The 18,721-nt window shown below is 67.9% G+C and overlaps 2 protein-coding genes across 5 annotated transcripts in view; both read right to left on the bottom strand.

Annotated features, from left to right (window-relative positions):
* TSPAN4 (tetraspanin 4) overlaps positions 1–18,721 on the bottom strand; it is a 559,204-nt gene that overhangs the window by 143,327 nt on the left and 397,156 nt on the right. The gene's annotated exons all lie outside the window — the stretch shown is intronic.
* BRSK2 (BR serine/threonine kinase 2) overlaps positions 415–18,721 on the bottom strand; it is a 68,184-nt gene continuing 49,877 nt past the window's right edge. Inside the window, exons 5-20 of one of the 3 annotated variants that reach the window (XM_044919670.1) lie at positions 18,481–18,597; positions 17,859–17,892; positions 17,622–17,690; positions 17,399–17,545; positions 16,251–16,282; positions 15,755–15,919; positions 15,524–15,621; positions 15,288–15,438; positions 10,933–10,993; positions 10,004–10,211; positions 9,327–9,375; positions 5,794–5,917; positions 4,544–4,724; positions 4,382–4,471; positions 1,797–1,844; positions 415–638 (exon numbers count right to left, since the gene is read on the bottom strand). In XM_044919670.1, the coding sequence (XP_044775605.1) occupies positions 415–638; positions 1,797–1,844; positions 4,382–4,471; positions 4,544–4,724; positions 5,794–5,917; positions 9,327–9,375; positions 10,004–10,211; positions 10,933–10,993; positions 15,288–15,438; positions 15,524–15,621; positions 15,755–15,919; positions 16,251–16,282; positions 17,399–17,545; positions 17,622–17,690; positions 17,859–17,892; positions 18,481–18,597 (1,798 nt within the window). Of the gene's footprint in view, positions 639–1,796; positions 1,845–4,104; positions 4,191–4,381; positions 4,472–4,543; positions 4,725–5,793; positions 5,918–9,326; positions 9,376–10,003; positions 10,212–10,932; positions 10,994–15,287; positions 15,439–15,523; positions 15,622–15,754; positions 15,920–16,250; positions 16,283–17,398; positions 17,546–17,621; positions 17,691–17,858; positions 17,893–18,480; positions 18,598–18,721 lie in introns of those variants that run through there. The other 2 variants (XM_044919671.1, XM_044919672.1) reach the window with 2 other exon arrangements.

Here is an 18,721-nt window from a genome sequence, read left to right as displayed (position 1 = left end):
GCCGCGGGTGGGCGGGGCCGCGGCGCGCGGGTGGGCGGGGCCTCGCCGCGGGTGGGCGGGGCGGCAGCAGGAGACGAGGGAGGGCAGGTCCGCGGCAGCTGCCTTCGGTCAGCCGGTGTCCGGCGCGGAGCACAGAGGATGGCCTCGTGGAGGTGACATGTTAACTTTTCGGGATACTTCCTGGTATCAGAGCGGAAACAGTGCCGTTGTCAGAGACAGGCAGAGAGAGAGACAGCAGGAGAAAGAGAGAGCGGGCACGGGCGGGCCCAGCCGCAGGCGGTGGCCCCCGGTGCCCCCTTTCCTTTCCTCCCCGGTGTCGCCGCGGTCCGGGCGGGGCGGGCGGGCGGGCGGGCGGCGGGGCGGGCCGGGCTGGGCCCTGGCGGGCCGTGCCGGCGTGGGGAGGGGGCTATGTGTCTAAGGCTGCTCGCGGCGGGCGGCGGGCGGCCCCGTCCTGGCCGTGTCCTTGGCCGTCGGGTACTCGGCGTCCCCTCCAGGGCCGGGGCCAGCGGCCGCGGAGTCACCGAGGGGGCCGTGGGCACTCCGCTTGGCGGGCGTGCTGGGGGCCTGGGCCGCCTGCCCGTTCTTCTCGTCTGAAAAAAGTTGTTTAATTACGTCAAAGAAGTTACTCAATGGGCTGCCTGGGTACACAGAACAGAAGACAAAAGAAAAAACAAGAAAAAAGAAAAGAAGAGAAAGAGGAAGGGGGTAAGGAGAGAGAAAGAGAACAAACAAATGAACGAAAGGGTCTCCACGAAGAAAGAAAACCCAGCGAGATGAGGTCTGAGCCGGGCTTGGCAGGCGGGGGCAGGTGGGCAGCAAGCGGGGCAGGCAGGTGGAGAGACCCCTCCTCCCTCACCAGGCCTGGCCCCCCCCCACCTCAGCCACCAGTCCCCCCCCCCATCCACCCCAACGCCTGGCCAGCTGGCCAGTCCCACTCTGGACACTGAGACAGAGAAACCAGCACTGCCCCAAGCCCCAGGGCTGAGCAGGAGCCTGGGACCCCAGGCTGGCTCCGTGCAGGGGGCCAGGGCGCCTTCTCTGGGCTGCGGAGGCTGGAGCCAGTGTGCCCACCACATCCTCCCAGGAGGCTTGGAGCCCGGCCCCTGGCCAGCCCGGGCAGCACCGCGTGGACACAGAGGTCAGCAGCAGACAGACAGATGGACGGATGGGTGGACAGGCATGGAGGGCTTGGGTGTGGGAGGGCTGGGGGCAGGCAGCCAGACTGGGAGCCCTGATCCCAGAGGGAATGTCCTGAGGGCAAGAGGAAGGGGGCAGAAATGGTCTGACCACCCCCACCTGGGGGCCTCTTCTCTGTCCTGATGCCTCTGCTCTGCTCTGCTTCTTACACCTGACGCCGCCAGCCCAGAGCAGCGCTATGCGTGCACAGCACACTGTCACCCCCTCCAGTGGACAGGAAGCTTCCCACCAGCCTCCTGCCCAGATCTGGAGTCTGCCCAGACCCCAGGCCAGAGCCCACACACGGGACCCTTGCCAAACTTGGGGCATGTTGGACGCTTTACTGCTCTGAGCCCTGGGGTCCCTTCCTGGCCTGCCTGGATCCTAGGGCCGGGCCTATGGCTGCCCTAGGGGGTGGGTGACCGAGGCTGCTCCTGGCAGAGGTGGGGGACTGGGTGGGCCCGAGTGTGCACGTCTGGACCCCGCGTATACACAGGGACCCCAGGATAGCCCTCAGGGCGGCGGGGGCGGCACCCTGCCAGGAGCAGGCTGCAGCTGGGGGGTGACAGGCTGGGGGGTGACAGGCTGGGGGGTCCCAGGTGAGCATGAGGGGTTCTTACCACATTTGGAAAGCCTCCCCGTCATCATTTCCATACAGTTAGTGGTGTCTGGAGCACAGAATGGAGAAAGGAGGGAGGGAGACGTGTGAAAAAGTCTTCCCACTTGGACCCCTGGCCAGGCGCTGCCCTCAGCCTCTGGCCAGGCCCTCAGGGAGAGGCAGAGCCCGGCGTGGGGCGTGGCCATAGCCGAGTAGGGGGTTTGCTGGGGCCGGCCGACTGGAGAGAGGGGCCAGACGGGGAGGGGGTGGAGCCCAGAGCAGGGCGGGGCTTACAGAGGGCAGGGCTGGGGTGGGCTGGGGCTGGGGGTGGAGCCTGGGGTGGGGCTGGCTCAGAATATGGGCGCTGAGTGGCGGCCTTGTCCTGGGCAGAGGAGAGTCCTGCTACAACCAGAGCCGGAACATGCGACGTGGCCCTGCCCCTTGGGTGCCCTGAGCCTGCCTGGCCCTCCGTCCCCTCTGTCCTCCCTGGGCCCAAGGCTCTGGCACCGAGAAGCCCAGGGTTCTGGCTGTGCTCTACTCTGGCCATCTGTGTGTCCTCACTCTGCCACTCTGCAGCTCAGGCAGCTGCGGGGCTCCCATCTGCCCCTCAGCTCGTGTTGGCCCCCCCTTCCCTGACCCTCTCCCACCTTCTGCTGGGCCTGGGAATGTTGGTTCTGGCAGGGGCCTAGGGTGGGAGGCTCCTCCCTCAGGGCCCTCACAGGAGCCTCTGCTAGGTGGGATGTGACCTCTGGGCCTCCTGTCCCTATTGGAGTGGCCACCAGGTCTCTTGCCCTGGAAGCTGAGGGGCCCCCACTTCTGCCCCCTGCTCACAGCGGCTCTAGAACTGAGCTCACCAGACAAGAGCACCTGGAGCAGGCGGGAGGGTGCTGGGAAAGGCCAGAGTCCAGGGAGACCCATCAGGAGGCCTGGGGATGGGGCCAGGGCATGGGCTGGGTTCCTGGCTTAGGCTCCCCCAGGTCCAAGGCCCCCTGAAGGAGGGCAGGGGAGAACGGCTTGGGGCCCAGATTGGGTACCCAAGAGTTTGCAGGGACATGGGTTTGGGCACAGGTCTAACCAAGGCCCCCGCTTTGGGATGGGGTTAGGACTGGAGGTAGAGCCCAGGGGAAGGGTGGTGTCCACCTTGTTCACTGCTGTGCCTGGGACTTGGCATGAGGGACGCCTGCTAACAGGGGCAGAATGACCCCTCTTAGGTTACTGTCCATGGCCCAGACAGGAGCAGAGAGACTGCGGCCCCCAGACAGTGGCTGCAGGCCTGGGCATCTGCTGGGCGGCACACCAGGCCCTAGCCTTTGCTCACCTCGCTGGACAAGCTCTGTCCTTGCCTGGCCTCAGTTTCCCTCTGTCAGCCCTACTGTGCTCTGAGATGGAGGCCCTGAAGGCCCAGGGAGCCACCTCTGCCCCACGCCCTGCCTCCAATGCCAAACTGGCTCCCGGGACCAGGCTGCTGGGGCCACCCCTGCCCTGACCTGCCCGTGAGGTGACGGACGAGGCACATGTTGGGGGAGAAAAGGGTAACACACACGATGAAATGAGGATGGCAGGGGCGGGGAGGAGGGGAACAGGTGGGGCCGGTCTGGCCTCTCGGACCCCACCAGGCTGGAGGAAGGGCCCACTGAGGCTCCAGCCGACGGGGGTGCTCAGGGCTCGGGCTGGATGCTGTGCTCCGGACCCCAAACCCTGACACAGGCCTCACGGCAGGCTGTGCCCTACCAGCATCCTGACAGCAAGCACACCCTTGCTAACGGACCGCCCTGCCCAGACACGGGCTCACCCACCCCCACCCACGGTGGGCACGTAGCCCACTCCCCACCAGATGCTGAGCGGCGTGGGCCCTCAGGCCCTCAGACCCCCAGCACCTCCAGGCCTGGGCCGCCCCTTTCCCTGTGTGACCCCTTGGAGGCCCAGCTGGGGAGCCCCTCCTTTGGGAACTCATGGCCAGACAATCACAGGCCTGTCACGGGGAAGGCAGGCGGCAGCAGCCCCACCACGTGTCAGCCAGCGTGGACGCTAGGCCCACAGGCTCGCAGGGTGCCCCTGGGGGAGTCCCGAGGGCAGCGGGCTCCCAGGCAGGACCTTGGCCACTGCTCTCCTGGAGCCTGCTCTGGCCGGCCCGGGGCCAGGCTGCCCGTGTCTGGCTGCTCAGCCTGGGTGCTGGGCCCTATGCGGCCTGTCCAGGGCCGGGAGCTGGCCGCTGGATGTGTGAGGGGCACAGGGCGCCCTTCTCGGGGCCAGTGTGGCTCTCGCCGGAGGACCTGCCCGCAGCCCCCTCCCTGCCCCTGCGGCGGGGCCGGACACCTTACCTGCCAGCGTCAGAGGCTACTCTCGTAGCTGGTGGCCACCTTCTGGCCCTTAAGCCCAGCACCCCAGCTTAGTCCTGGCGCTGGCGGGGGGGGTTCTACAGTGGACAAGAGGCGCCTTTCAGTGTGGTGTGCTGGGCCCTACCTCCCTGGGTGTGCAGAGATGGGCCGGCCCACTGCGCCGGGGAGGGCCCTGCCCCCTGGGGGGGGCAGGGAGGTGGGCACGTCGGAGGGGCCACACCCCTGCTCACCGGCCCGCAGGGCGGCCTGAGCTGAGCCCCCGCCTCACCTGACAAATGCTGGGCGGCGGGCTGGTCATGTGTGCTCAGGAGCTGGGTCTGAATGGTCTCCACGACCCTCTTGAAGCGGCGGCTGGGGCCTGGGGGAGACAGGGGGTCATGCCCAGGTCAGGGCTGTAGCCCGGAGCCCGCACCCTGGGCCCGTGGCTCACCGGACAGCAGCGTGAATGTGACGGAGTAGATGCCGTTCTCCTTCTGTGCCGCCCCGCCCTCGGTGTAGGTGATGTCCACCTGGAACTTGACCGGCTTCTGGAACACCGCCGGGCCGCCCGTCGCCTTATACTCAGCCCGGAAGCTCGTCTGGGAGATGACGCTGTGGCTGAGGCTGGGGATCTGCGGGGTGGTGGGGCAGCATGAGTGTGCTGTGCGCCAGCCGCCCTGCACGGCCCCCCTCGCACCCCCAGCCCCCGCCCCGCGAGCCGGGCCGGAAGCTTGTACCCCTCTGCCTGTGTGCGGGTTGGGACGTGGGCGCAGAGTGGAAGAGGAGAGGGTCGGGGCAGACAGGCACGAGGAGGCCCCGTGGAGCCGCTGCCGGCACCCGCGTGACAGCCTCCAGAGGCTGGAGCCACACGGCCATTGCCGAGGACAACATCCTGCCGCTCTGTGGGCTCGGGAAGGGCGCCGCTCCCAGTGCGGGCAGAGGGGCCCCTACGCACTTGACATACAGGCAGCAAAGGGAAATGCCCTTGAAACGAAGTCAGGAGGCAGTCTTGCCCTGGAGTCACCCCTAGGACAGGGCTCTGCGGCTCAGGAGAGGTCAGAAGGCCCAGCCCATGCTGGGAGGCTGGGCAGCGGAGGACCTTGCAGGGTGCAGGGAGAGGGAGGCCCGGACCAGGGGCCCTAAGGAGGAGAGCAGGCTGCCATGGCAGGTGGCCCCCCGCCCTTGGGGAACTTGGGCTGAGGCCGCACCAGGCTGAAGAAAGCCCTGCGGCAGGTCCCAGCCCTGATGGGGGTGGGGCAGCTTCAGCTGCAGGGGATGTGCTAGGATCCCCGGGGACCCAGCACCGGGCCAGGCCCCCTGACAGGACTCTGGAGGCACACCTGCAGGGCTTTCTGCTCCACGTGCTCAAAGAGCTCCCAAAGACAAACGGAGCGCACCCGAGGCTTGAGTGCGGCCCACCCTCAGGGAGCCGCCGGGCCCCAGCGGGAGGCAGGGGCTCCAGGAGGCGGCAGCCGGGGGGTGGGGGGAGCGCACACGGGAAACGGAGACAGGCCTCTTGGGACAGGACCCGGCAGAGGTCCCCTCCCGTGAGCTGCCTGTGCTTTCCTCCCTGTCTCAGTGGCGCTCCCACCGCCAGGGCTGCTGAGAACGAGGGCCGGCCTCCCTCCCCAGGCCAGGGGCCCGAGCAGTGACCCTCTGGTTCCAGCCAGGCAGGCGTCCCCAGACGGGTGGGAGGCTCACCGACAGGAAGGCGTGAACAATGTCAGCTTTGATAGAGCTCAGGGGCTTGTCCTTGATGACCACGAAGATCTGCTCCTCCTTCTCCAGGCTGATGAAGTTCCCAAACCATGACTTCTTGGCAAGCCTGGGGGAGGGAAGTGCGGGCAGAGGGCTGCTCGTATCAGGGTATGCTCACTGTCAGCCCAGCCTCTGAGGACAGGCCGGCCCTCCCCTCCTGGCCAGGGCCAGCTTGCTGCCCCGACTCCTCCCACCCTCACCCCAGGGCCCTAATGCTAATCCCACAGTCTTGGCCGGGCCCCATTCCCCCATGCCTGCCTGGGTCTGGGCAGTGCCCACCAGAACCCACCAAAAAGGAAAGGAGAGCGCACCCTGACCCCCAGCCTTACTCCTGTTTAAGCCACCAAGTTTTGCGGGAATTTGCTCTGCAGCAATCCTGCCGCAGCCTGGAGGAAGGTGCCCCCTACCCTGGGGCTGCATGGGGAGCAGGGGCAGTGTGGGAGGCCGCGGTACAGGGTTGGGCCTGGCCGGGGAACTCTGCGCCCATATGGACAAATGGACAGGAGACACACTGCATGGACAATGGGGCCTGGGGGCCCAGGATGCTACATGCCCTTCCCACCTGGTGGGACAGCCCGGCTCCCCCCGGCCACCCTGTCCTCGAGGACCAGGGGCTGCCCAGCCCAGGCCGCTCTGGGACATGGAGGCTGCTTCCAAGCCAGGTGCTGTGCCAGGTGGGGCAGGGGTGTATCCTCCTGCACGAGGCCCCTCACCTCACTCGTGCCCAGGGCCTCTCTCTGTCCTCTGTCTTCTGTCTGGCCTTGTTATTCTGTCCTGCACCTGCATCTGACCTACGCTGTCTGCAGCCCCCCCACCGCAGTGCACACCAGTGTGGGTGTCCCTCGGCTGGCCCCAAGATCCTGCCTCCTGGGGCACGGACAGGGCCAGGATTTGCTTCTAAGCAGAATGAGTGACAGATGTCCCCTCCAAGAACACGTGACTCAAGGCCATGTCTCCTGCTTGCTAGCAGGTCTGGACTACATGGCGACCGAGCCCCCTGACGTGACGGAGAGGCCCGCGGTCCAGCGGACCACAGGCCCTGAATCCCGCTGACGACCGAGGGCGCTGGGCCACGGGTGCTGCCCCAGCTGAGCCTGCCTGGAGGTGACCACAGCCCACTGACTCCGGAAAGCGGAGGGCCCAGCCAGCCCGGCCCGGGGCCTGACCCACACAGCCCAAGACGTGGAGCGCATGGTGTTCAAGGCGCTGAGCTCGAATAGTCTGCCAGGCTGCAGCGCTGATGCGTCCTGACAGCCGTCTCGTGGCTCCGCCGATGGACAGCCGTCTCATGGCTCCGCTGATGTGTCCTGACAGCCGTCTCGTGGCTCGTGGACTCTGCCCATTCGGACGGCGAGGCCCAGGAGGGCCCCGGCCCAGCATCTTGCTCCGCCACCGGCGCTGGCAGGGGCAGCCGTGGGGGCGGGTGCTCGGGAACCTCTCGGTGGTTTTTCTGACCACGTGGCTTCCCCTTTCCTGCCCAGTTCCAGAGCTGGCCTCTGCTCGGCCCAGGGATCCTGACCCAACAACAGCGCAGAAGTGAAGACAGGGAAGCACGTCCTGCCGGACCCCCTGGTCACCGGCCACTTTCGCCTCCTTCCCCACATCCTGCCCTCCTGCCCGCTGTCCGCTCCGGGTCCGGCGCTCTCGAGGGCAGGCTCCGCTCCCTGCTGTGCCCCTGCACCTGCCACAGGGCCGGCAGCCCAGCAAGTACTTAGGGGGGGCAGTTCTGGAACCCGCATGAGGGGTTTCTGCTTCTCCTCCCTTGACGAAGAAGAACACCGAAAACACGACTTGTTTGTAGTTTGGCAGCCAGCAGTTTGGCATCTGGCGTAATAGGCGGTCCCATGCCTGGAAGAAGCCTGAAGGAGCCAGAGAGGCAGCGCCGGCCGACTTCAGTGTCAGCTGGGCCACCCGGCAGCCGCCGGGCGTCTCCGAGTAGAGCAGACCACGCTCCCCCGTGTGGTGGGCCTCGTCCAAGCAGGTGAAGGCCTCAGGAACAAAGGCTGCAGCTTCCCCAAGGAGTTCTGCTCAACTCAACACCGCACCGTGAATTCCCCACCTGCACACGTCACTCAGGGCTGTGACGTCACCCAAACTGGAACCTCCGCCTGCCGAACCTACGGTCTCCGACCTGCCATCCGCCCCAGCCCCGCGGCGGTGCTTCCCTACGAGCCCTGACGTGCCGGGCTGAGCGCGTCCTCTGCGGGAGGCGGGGCCGGGGCGTGAGCTGCCGCGGCCTCCCGGGCCACTGCGCGTCTGCCCGGGCGCACCGGCCAGGACCCCCGGGAGGGGGCGGGGCCTCCAGACGGACTCGAGAATGGGAGGCTGCGGGCCACCTGCACCTGCCCGGACGCCCAGCAGTTACGTTACAGGGGTGTCTGTGAGCGCGGTGACAGCAGCAGGAAGTTCCGGCCGAGGGGCACTAACGGTGGGAGGGGCCACGTGCTGCGCCCTAGCACCTCCTGCTCGGTGACGACAGGGGCCTCCGAGGAGGCTGCCTGTGCTCCTCTCGAGGCCCGCCCCGCACCCACAGCGCCACTCCTGTTCACACGGCGTCCTCCAGGGCTGCAGGCCAAGGCCGCCGCCAGGGCGGGAGAGCGGGGGCAGGGCCGCTCCAGGGTCTCGGCCCCAGTCCAGACTGGCCGCGGGTGAGCCGTGGATCTGCTGCCCATCGCCTCCCATGGGCCCTGCTCCTTCCTCTTGGCGAGGGTCAGCTGAGGGCTTGCTCTGCTCCTGGCCTCGAACACCACCACCCTCCCCTGGACCCGCGTCCCCACCAGGCCGTCCGGTGGCTGTCCCTCCGTCTCTTTGGCCAGCACCACGTTTCCGCCTTGAGACGCTCCATCCCTATGAGCCCCCAGGTCCCCGGCTGTGCTCCACGCTCCACTCTGCCCAGCGCAGCCCTCCCTGGTGGAGGCTACCCGCTGCAAACACCAGGCTGGTCCTTCTCGGGCTCCCCGGACCGGGCGTGTACGGGGCTGAGCCTGTGGCCAGAGCAGGGTGAGCACACCTGCCAGGAGGGCTTGGGCTCCGGTCTGCAAGCCTCGCCCCGCGTGGAGGCTGGGGCTTTCAGCTGGCGCACCTCCGCCCCTCCGAGGCATGGCTGTGCCGTCTCTTGCCTCCAGCCAGCCCCAGGCTGTGGCTTCGGCACAGGGACAGGAGGAGCTGGCCGGCTCCTCAGCAGCGCAGACCCTGCTCCCCAACCTAGCATTCAAAGTGCCGGAGACAGAGGTGTGGGTGTTGAAGAGGAGGTGTCCCAGGCAGGGGCTGGCAGGGGGGTTCTGGGCAAGCACAGGGTCCCAGGGAGAGGGAGAAGAGGACCTGGAGGGGCTGGGGTGCTTCGCCCCGAAGCCCTCATGGGCCCCCTGGCCTGCCATGAGGGAGGGTCCAGCACGGGCCCCCCCTACGCACTTGGCGTCTGGGCACCGGGAGGGAGGCCAGTGGCTCACCCTCGACCTCGGGCAGTGACCACTTACTCTGGAGAGGACTCCGGGGTCAGGTTGGACATCTCCTCGGGTGTTGGAACTGCACACACACGGGAAGGACAGGGAGAGAAGGTGTGACCACTCTGCCCTGCCCTCACCAGGGTCCCCCCTGCCCCTCACCGTGACCGGGGTCTCAGCCACCCCACAGGCTCCCGGCCCCTGCCGGAGCTTAGGGCCACGGGCCTGCCCCAGCCTCTGGTGCTGTAATCAGGCCAGACCTTCTCTGGCCTACAGCCGGCCCCGCTGTCCCCCCGACAGATGGCACTGGTCACCCAGGCCCACCCATCAGCTGTGCCAGAGGCTCGGATGGCCCGGCAGTGCCCACTGACCCTCGGCACCCAGCGCACAGCAATGGGCTGCCCACCACTGCCCCATCCCACGGGCTTGCTGACGGCCCTCGCCCCCACCTGCCCGGCGGCCGGCTGTCCTCCCAGGGCTCAAGCAGCCCGGCTTCAAGTGGCCACTGGGCTGAAGGGAAGCCCAGGAGCTGGGAGGGGCCCCCGGCACACAGCGGGCAGGCCCAGGAGCAAGCAGCCGTCTGGCGGCACCGCCTGGGCCTGTGCCGGCCTGGAGGACACCGACCGCTGCCCTGCTCGTGGTCGGGGTCCCGGCACAGCGCAGAGGGGGCAGGCCCTGCCACCCCCGCGGCCCCTCTTCCCGCCACTGACCCTGCAGTTTCCGGCGGTGGAAGCGGGGTGACCCCAGGAAACTGTTCTTGATGGAGTTGAGCCGCGTCCTCCAGGGCACCCCTCCGACGCTGGGGCTGGACGGTGGCGTGGGGTTGGGCGTGCCTGCCGGGCTCTCCTTGGGCGTGTGCACGGGCGTCCCCTTAGGGGTGGGGAGGGGACTACCCCTTGGAGAGGGGTGAGGGGTCACCTGTATGGTGGGGACAGATTTGGTGTTGGGTTCAGTCCCGGCAGTCAGGAGCCGGATGGGAGCCGGCATGGTCGGCGGGCCCGGGGGCAGGGCCAGCTGGGGGCCTAGGCCCCCCGGGACAGGGGGTCGGGCCTGGGTGCCGGCCGGGAGTGGGTTGGACTTGGTGCCCTGCAGCGGCTTGTCGCTCAGCTTGGCCTTGCTCGGCAAGGTCTGGGTCTTGGGGTTGGGCCGCAAGGCGGCCTGTGGAGGGAGGACGTGTCCGGGCCCGGAGGCGCTCCGACAAGCTTCAGGCTCCACGGAGGTGGCCAGGGGGCAGGCCACAGAGGGGCTCTCGGGAGGCGGGGGGGGCAGGGCAAACTTTCTAACAGGCTACAGGGCAGGCGCAGAGGGCAGGGAGCAGAGCGCGAGGGTCCGCGAGAGCCACCATGCGAGTGCCCGCCGCCCCCCGCATGCACACACAGCACCAGGAGGACCAGAAACGTTCAAGCAGGACCCCAGGGCAGGACCAGCGGGACAGGCAGGTGTGGGGGTGGGAGCGTTTGCCATAAAAGAAAAAAATAACACAAGAGAAAACAAACAAAACAAAAGAACGTGCAGTTAGCCCCAGCAGCAGGCGGGGGGCGCGGGCCCAGCCCGGGCTCAGGGAGCCTCCCCTGCCCACCCCCACCGGTGCACGCTGGGCCTCTTGGAGCTGGGGGGGCGGGGCGGGGTGGGGGCTCACCCTGGGGCTGCTCAGCGGGCTGGTGGACAGGCCCGAGGAGGCGCCGCTGATGGACCTGGACCTGCGGACACAGGTGCGGGGCAGGTCAGCCGGGAGGGGCCACGGCTCTCAGCTTCTCTCCCCCGGGCGGACCCTCCAAGAGGCCGGGAGTCCCGGCCGAGAGCCTTGAGGCCGCCCTGTCCTGCGCACACCTGGCCACATGCAGGGCTGTCCTGCTGTCCCCACCCCGCCTCTCCCGGGGCCCAGGAGGGCCCCACAGCCCCTTCAGGGGGCCCCGTCAGAGCCTGTCTCCGGGCTCCTCTCCTCTACGTGGGAGCTGTCTCATGGCCAAGGCCCAGGCCCAGGACGGCACCGGGAGCCTTCAGCAAGGGTCTGTCAGGGGCCTGGGCGGACAGAGGGACAAGGGGAGACGGGCGCTTCCTGGGAGCTGCATCCAGCCCCCGTGTCAGGTCCACTGTCCAGCCCCCAGTGCCCCGAGCCCACCCAGAACCCCCCAAGGCTGAACTGTCACAGGCCCCGAGTCCTGTGCTCGGCGGACAGCCTCCCATCCTAGCACATGGGCCACCAAGTGGGCACCAGCCCAGCCCTGCCATGCCCATGGCCCACCTGCCCGGCCCAAAGGTGCCCACAGCACGCCAGCCCATAGCTCTCTCCTCACTGGTACCATGGGGGCCTAGGCAAGGCCAGGCTGGGGTGAGCGCTGGCTGGGACCACCAGCCTTGTCCACCACCAGCCCCACTGGGCCCGCAGACCTGGCGGGGCAGGAACCGGGCGCCCTGCGAGGCAGGGGCCTCACTCCACCACACCACACGGCCTCAGGGAAGGCACACACCATGCTTGCTCAGCCCTGGGTGCTGGCACCTGCCACCCTTCGAGGAAGGAAGCAGGGAGGGGGGCCGAGGCAGCCACAGGAGAGAAGAGGAAAAGAGTGAAGGCCTGCCCACACCAGTCAGCCCGGTCCCGAGAGGGCTCTCGCCCACCCACTCACACCCCGGCCCAGCCCCTGGGCCTCAGGGAGGAGCTGAGCCCACTCTGACCAGGGCCCCGGCATCTGTGGGCTAGGGCCCCATGGCAGTGACCCTCCAGCGTCTCCACCTAACACAAGCCACGGAGCCAGGGGGCGGCGCTGACCTTGCTCCTGGCCCCCCAACCCAGCCTGCCCACGGCCGGGACAGTGCCCAGAGCCAGGCCTGGGTCCAAAGCTTTCAGATGCTGGGAAGGGAGTGGGGGCCGTCGGTCCCGGCTGGTGCCCACCCCAGCAGCCACAGGCCGGCCGGGCAGCAGCCAAGAGTGAGGCCCAGCGCCTGGGGCCTGCCTACCACTGAGCCAGCCATGCGCTCGTCACTTGGCACAAGGAAACCAGAAAAGAAGCAGTGGAAGGAAGAGGGGTGGGGGCTGCCTCCACAGCGTCCTAACCAGGCCGCACCTGCCCGAGACAGAAAGGAGGGGGCCAGCAGGCAGAGCAGCCAGGGCGGGGCGACAGGGGGGCGGCAAGAGGCCAGCAGTGAGCAGGCAGGGGCACGGGCAGGTACGGGAGCAGGCGGGGGGGAAACGGGTGAGGCCCGACCGCCATCGCCCACGGGCAGCAGGCCCTGCAGGGGCAGGGCTGGGGGCCTCAGGAACGCCGGGCCCCATGCAGAGACCCCTGAGACAGTCATGCCTCCTGCCACGTCCTGGGGAGCCTGCCACCGCCCTGGGCTGCCGCTTCCACTGAGGCCTCACAGCCTGCAGACGCTCGGGGGTCCCCGGGCAGGGAGAGCGCAGTGGGTCTCCCCGCCTGGTCAGGCCGGCCACTGGCCTTGCCCCGGCAGCCCACGCCTCCTCGGGGCCTCAGGCCCGCCTGGCCCAGGCCCTTCCCCAGCTTGCGGGAGGTCTCCCTCGCCAGAGCTGCGAGGGCTGGAAGCGCCTCAGGCCCAGCCCTGCCACCAGGCCCACTGTCGTCCTTGGGGCTGGGGGGCGGGGGATGGGTGGGCAGGGTGTATACCTGTCTTCTTTGCTGAATTGGGGGTGGGCTTCAGCGATATCCAGGCTTTTACTGAACATTGCTTTACTACAGCAGGAACAAAGCGAGAAAACAGAGTTACTGACGCAGCCCCGCCAGGCGGCCCGGGAGGCTGGACCTCCGCACAGCTCCACACAAGCTGGGCATGGCCCACCTGGCCCCAGGCCAGGCACACGGGCATGAGGGAGGTCAGGCAGGAGAGTGCCAGGGCCACAGCGCACCCCACCCTGGTGACCTGCTGGGCGGGGGGGGGGGGGGGGGCAGGCCTTGGAGGATGTCCAGCACCCACCACCAGCCCTAGGACCCCTGCAGCCCCAGCCGGTGGCCCAAGCCAGAAAAAGCAGCAGGGCCTGGAGCGGCAGCGGCAGGTCGGGCGGTGTCGGGAGGAAGGGACGCTCCAGGGGCCGCCGGGACGGTCCACAGCTGGCCCGGTCCCAGCTCCTCCCACCCTGAGGCAGCCAGGCCTGGAAGGCAGAGCGGGACACTGGGCTCTGTGGCCTCTCATGCCCAGCCCCTGCTCCAGGCGGGTGAGGGAGGGACGCGGTGTGGCCAGGATGTGGTGGGCCCCACATCAGCACTCAGCCTGCACTGAGCAGGGGCAAGGTTCAGGAAAGGTGGGCTGGAGAGAGGTGGCCTCTCACCCTGGGGGCCTGCTGGGGAGAGGGGTGCCCATAACAAGCAGGACGCGAGGCACAGGGCAGGAGCTCAGCCAGCAGAAACCTTTCTCCCGCCACCCTCACCAGCCCCCCAGTGCCGGAGCCCATGGGCAGCAGCCCGTGGCGGTCTAGAGCCAGCCCGTTTCCATGGGGGAGGCCTGGGACCACCAAGGGAGCTGAGGACCACCAGCCCAGTTTAATCCTGATGGTGGCCCTACTTCCTGGCAAATACCTTGAGAGGCCCGGCTGTCCCCAGCACTCAGCCCCCAGCTGACCAGGGGCAGCCCCAGAGCCGGGACCCCCAGAGCTGGGTCTCCAGGTCCAAGAGCTATAGCAAAAATCCCCTCCCCAAGCAGGCCCTGCCCAGCGCCAGGATGAGAACTGGCCAAGGGCCCCTCCTTGCCAGCCAGAGTCAGCTGAGGCTCTGCAGGACCAGGACACCCTTCCTTCCTCCAGGGAGCGCTGTTGGGACAGCCCGGACCTGCTTGTGACCAGGCAGAATTCCATCCTTGTCCTTGACCCCCACACTACCACAGATGACCCAAACATGGGGCCAGCATCAAGCGGGGACAGGCCTGCTGGGCGGCTCTGAACATGGCCTGACCCCAGTGTAGCCAAGTCCAGTCCACTCCAGTCCAGCCCAACCCTGTTCCAGATGGCCTGACCAGCCCAGTACAACCCAGGCCAACAGAGCAAAGCCCAGTCCACCCCAGTCCAGCCCAGCTCAGTCCAGTCCAGCTTAGTTCAGCTCAGTCCAGCTCAGTCAAGTCCAGTCTAGTCCAATCCTGCTCAGTCCAGTTCAGCTCAGCTCAGTCGAGGCCAACCCAGTCCACCCCCATCCAGCCCAGCCCAGCCCAGTCTAGCCCAGCTCAGTCCAACCCAGTCCCGCCCACTCTAGGCTAGTCCTGTCCAGCCCAACTCAGCTCAGTATAACCCACCCAGCTCAGCCCAGCTCTGTTCAGTCTAGCTCAGTCTAGCCCAGTTCAGCCCAGTCCAGCCCAGCCCAGCTCAGTCCATCCCAGTCCGGTTCAGCCCAGCCCAGCCCTGCTCAATCTAGTCTAGTCCAACCCAGCTCAGCCCAGCTCAGCCCAGCTCAGTCCAGCTCAGCACAGTACAACCCAGCTCAGCCCAGCATAGTCCAGTCCAGCCCAAGTCAGTCCACCCCAGGCCGGCCCAGTCTAGCCTAGCCCAGCTCAGTCAAGTCCACCCCAGTCCAGCCCAGCCCAGCCCAGCTCAGTCCACCCTGGTCCAGCTCAGTCTAATCCAGCCCAGTCCAGCTTAGTGCAGTCCAGCTCAGCCCAGCTCAGTCCACCCCAGACCAGGTCAGTCTAGCCCAGTCCAACCCAGTCCAGCTCAGTCTAGCCCAGCTCAGCGCAGTCCAGCTCAGCCCAGCTCAGACCACCCCAGACCAGGTCAGTCTAACCCAGCCCAGCTCAGTCCAGTCCAGCCCAGCCCAGCTCAGCTCACTCAGCCCAGCCAAGTTCAGCTTAGTCCAGTCCAGCACAAGCAGCCTGAACAGCCTGGCCCGGCCCCTAGCACAGCGTGGTCCAGGCCCACCCAGTGGCCTTGGCCCAGCCCCAGGGCCGGGGGGCAGAGATGAGCCATGCCAGGCCCAGCACAGCCCGTGAGCAGTGCCAACGCTGACCAGGCCAGGCCACCAGGAGGCAGAGCGTTGGGTCCTCCTGGAAGGCACGCACCTCTGGCCATGCTGGGCCATCTCGATGGCCCGCCGCGCAGGCACCGGGGAGCCGCCGTCCGTCACGCTGAGCACCTCCATGGACTTGCGTTCAGGCCGCCGCTTGCCGTGCCGGTTCAGCATTGGGGAGTCCACACGCTTCCGGGGAGGGTCTGTGTGCAGACAGGGGTCAGGGCAAGGCAGCCCGCTGGGCCTGGGAGGGGCAGCATAGGGCCAGGCCACCCTGCCACCTTATACCTATTTCATTTCTGGGGGGCAGGTCCTCGTCCTCATGGCTCGGGTACCTTTCTTTCCGGTCCAGGAGAAGGAAATAAATCATCTTCTCCTGGTTTTCCCTGCAGTGGGTGAGAGGCACCAAGAAGGGTTGGCAAGTCTGTTCCTGGATGAGGTCCCACCCCATGGCCGCCTGCCTGGGAGGGGCCGCTGGGGCCCCCGGCCAGGCTGCACCGCAGCCCCCCGCCAACGTACTCCTCAGACAGCAGGTCCTGCAGCAGCTTGTTGCGGTCCCGGAAGCAGCCCAGAGAGTGCATGCTGTCCAGCACGTCGGGGTCGATGTCCTCCAGGCTGGGCAGCGAGCGGATCTGCACCTTGCGGGGGATGGGCTGCTCTGGCTCTGGCTCGTTCTTGCCCCCTCTGTGGACGACAGGCACCCAGGGTCACTCCCTTGCCCTCCGCAGCCTGGGGCTCCTCCGCCCCCCACCCCGAGGTGCCGGGAGGGCGGGGCCCACCCCTTCCTGGGGCCCTGAGTCTTGCTGCTCTCTGTGCACCCAGCCCCTGCACGCCTCCTGCATCCTGCCTGAGCCCGGCACAGGCCCGCCCGGGGGCCTTGAGAGCCAGGAGCGGCTGAGGCTGGGGGCAGGCCTGCCCTGGGCTGGGTCACCCCCCCGCCTTCCCTAGCAGGCCCTCCAGGCCACGGTGACAGGTGGCAGGCAAAGCAGGCGATGTGGGAGGAAGAGCTACTTACATATACCATATGTGTTTCTGAATGTGCTCTAGCTACAAGGAAAGAGAAACAGGGAGTTAGTACGAGGAGGGATGGAGGAGCCCACATTAGGAGGCCGGCGGCGGGAGCATGGGGAGGGACGGAGCACAGGAGTGTGCAGACAGCATGACAGGAGGAGTGGGGGGGGGGAGGGGGCTGGGGGGGGGGGGGGGGGGGGGGGAGAGAGGGAGAGAGGACATGGGGGGCAATGTGGGTGGAGGGTGGGGAGCGTGTGGGGAGGGGCTGCGTTCCCGGAGGCTCCAGGTAGCACCCTTGGCCCTGCCTACCCCAGGTCGAAGAGAAAATGCTGACCTAGAGAGAGAAGGAAGGTGGGCAGGGCCGGGGGGCTGCAGGCAGGGCTGGGGGACCTGGGCGGCAGAGGGAGGGGGCACGGAAGCAAGGTGACCTCTGGGGTCTCAGGCTCCGGGAAGGAGGCCAAGGGAGGAGGGCAGGGGAAGCGGCCAGGTTGGCCCTCCTGTGCACAGGAAGGGGCTGGGTGCAGGTGTGAGCAGGAGGCTTGGGAGCCAGCCCTGCTCTCCCCCCAACTCCACTCAGGACAGCTTGGCTGGGGAGGGTGGGCGAGGGTGGCCTCTTGGGCGCTGGGCCGCCCCTGTCCTGGGCAGGCCAGCCCGGGGAGTCCTGCTGCCCCTGCTCTGGGGACCCGCCCTCCCGGCACTAGCTGAACCCCAGGGAGGCCGGAGGCGGCCAGCTGGGGGCGTCTTTCGGAAGGAAGAGCTGCCCTCAGACCTTCCCTGGCCCCCAGGCGTCAGCAGTGGTCGTGGGGAGCTATTCACACGGACCGGGCCCTGGAAAGCCCAGGACTCAGGGGTCAGCATCAGTGGGCACTCACCTGCCAGGCACACCAGCACTCCCAAACCACGCGTCCACACCCGTGCCCGCAGACAACCACGCACACACACAGCGCTTCCTTACCCACGTGCTCACACGCACCGTGCACACCCAGGGCCCCCATACCACACTCACAGGCCCAGGTGGGGTTACCCTGCAGGTACCATCCCTTGGCCCGGAAGGAGTCGCCGGAGATGGGACCTTGCAGGCTCTGGGCGGGGGGGGGCGGCATCAGGGAGAGAAGGAGGCCCTCCAACCCCTCCGGGACGCCCGGGACCCACCGTGAGGCGCCGGGCCGCGTCCACCTCGATCATGCCACGCAGCAGGCTCTGGCAGTCGGGCGGGATGAAGTGCGGCATGTGGAACACGCCCCGCTTCACCTTCTCCAGCAGCTGCCGCAGGTTGTCATCGTCGAAGGGCAGAGCCCCCTGCCGGCAGGGGACTGGGGTCACCTGGGGAGGGGCGCACAGGGGCAGCGCCGCGGGGGAGGGGAGGGGGCCTCACCACCAGCAGGGCGAACAGGATCACACCGCAGCTCCACACGTCTGCCTTGCGGCCGTCATACTTCTCCCCCTGCGGGCGGCAGTGGGGTAGGCGGGGTGAACGGCCGGGCTCCGCAGAAATGGTGGGGCCCAGGTACAGGGTGTAGGGGGCAGTCAGCCAGGGCCCGGGGTCTGCAAGGCTCAGGAGGCAAAGCCCCCTGGACAGGGGGCGACAAGGGCGGCAGGGGGGGCTACTTACTCGGATCACCTCGGGGCAGGCGTAGTGGGGCGATCTGGGGGCAAAAGCAACAGTCAGGCACGGGGTTCGGGACCTGCTGTCTGCCCTGGCCACCCCACCCCGCCTGCACTCGGGGCTGCCCCCCAGGACCACAGCAGTGCAGATGCCCGGAGGCATGCTCTGCCTGCAGGAGAACGCCCCTCTGGGGGGCCCCCAGGCCCACCAGGAGGCTCAAGGGGCTTTGGTGCCACCCCCTCACAACCCAATCCCTACTGTGTGCTTCTGGGGGAGACTGAGACACGGGAGCCTGTGGGCTCCGCCACGCTCGAGGCTGTCTGCCTGCCGCCCTGGTCCAAGGGGAGTAACGTCCCCGAAGGACCATGGGGCTGAGTGCCGCCGAGCAAGCGGGCAGCCACTGGGACCCGACCCGCCTTCCAGGGCCGTGGAGCCGAGCGCAGGCCTGGGCTGAATGGTGACGGGAAGGGTCCCTCCACAGCGTCACACTTTTGCCCTCAGCAAAATCTGAGGGCAGAGTGAAGGTCCTGGGGCTCCTGGGGCTCCAGGTCCCCCCCCCGCTGAGCAGCTGAGACCACCGGCGGCATGGCCGGGGCGGGGCCTCTCCTGGCCTGGCAGGGCCGCTCACCCGCAGCTGGTCTCCAGCAGACTGTCGCCAACCTGCAGCGACGCCATGCCGAAGTCGGCGATCCGGATGTTGTTTTTCTCATCTAGTAGGAGGTTCTCTGGCTTCAGATCCCTGTGGCTGGGAAGGAAGGTGGGATTGAGGCTGACCAGTCCCCCTAGCTGCCTCCCCTCCCCAAAAGCCTATCTGCACAGCATGGGGCCAATGGCAGCCCAGCCTGGTGATATCACAGGCAGCCAATGGG

Source organism: Neomonachus schauinslandi, chromosome 11 (assembly GCF_002201575.2).
Source record: "Neomonachus schauinslandi chromosome 11, ASM220157v2, whole genome shotgun sequence".
NCBI lineage: Eukaryota > Metazoa > Chordata > Mammalia > Carnivora > Phocidae > Neomonachus > Neomonachus schauinslandi.
The sequence above is the reverse complement of the archived record's forward strand: the minus strand, read 5'-3'. Positions and strand labels throughout refer to the sequence as shown.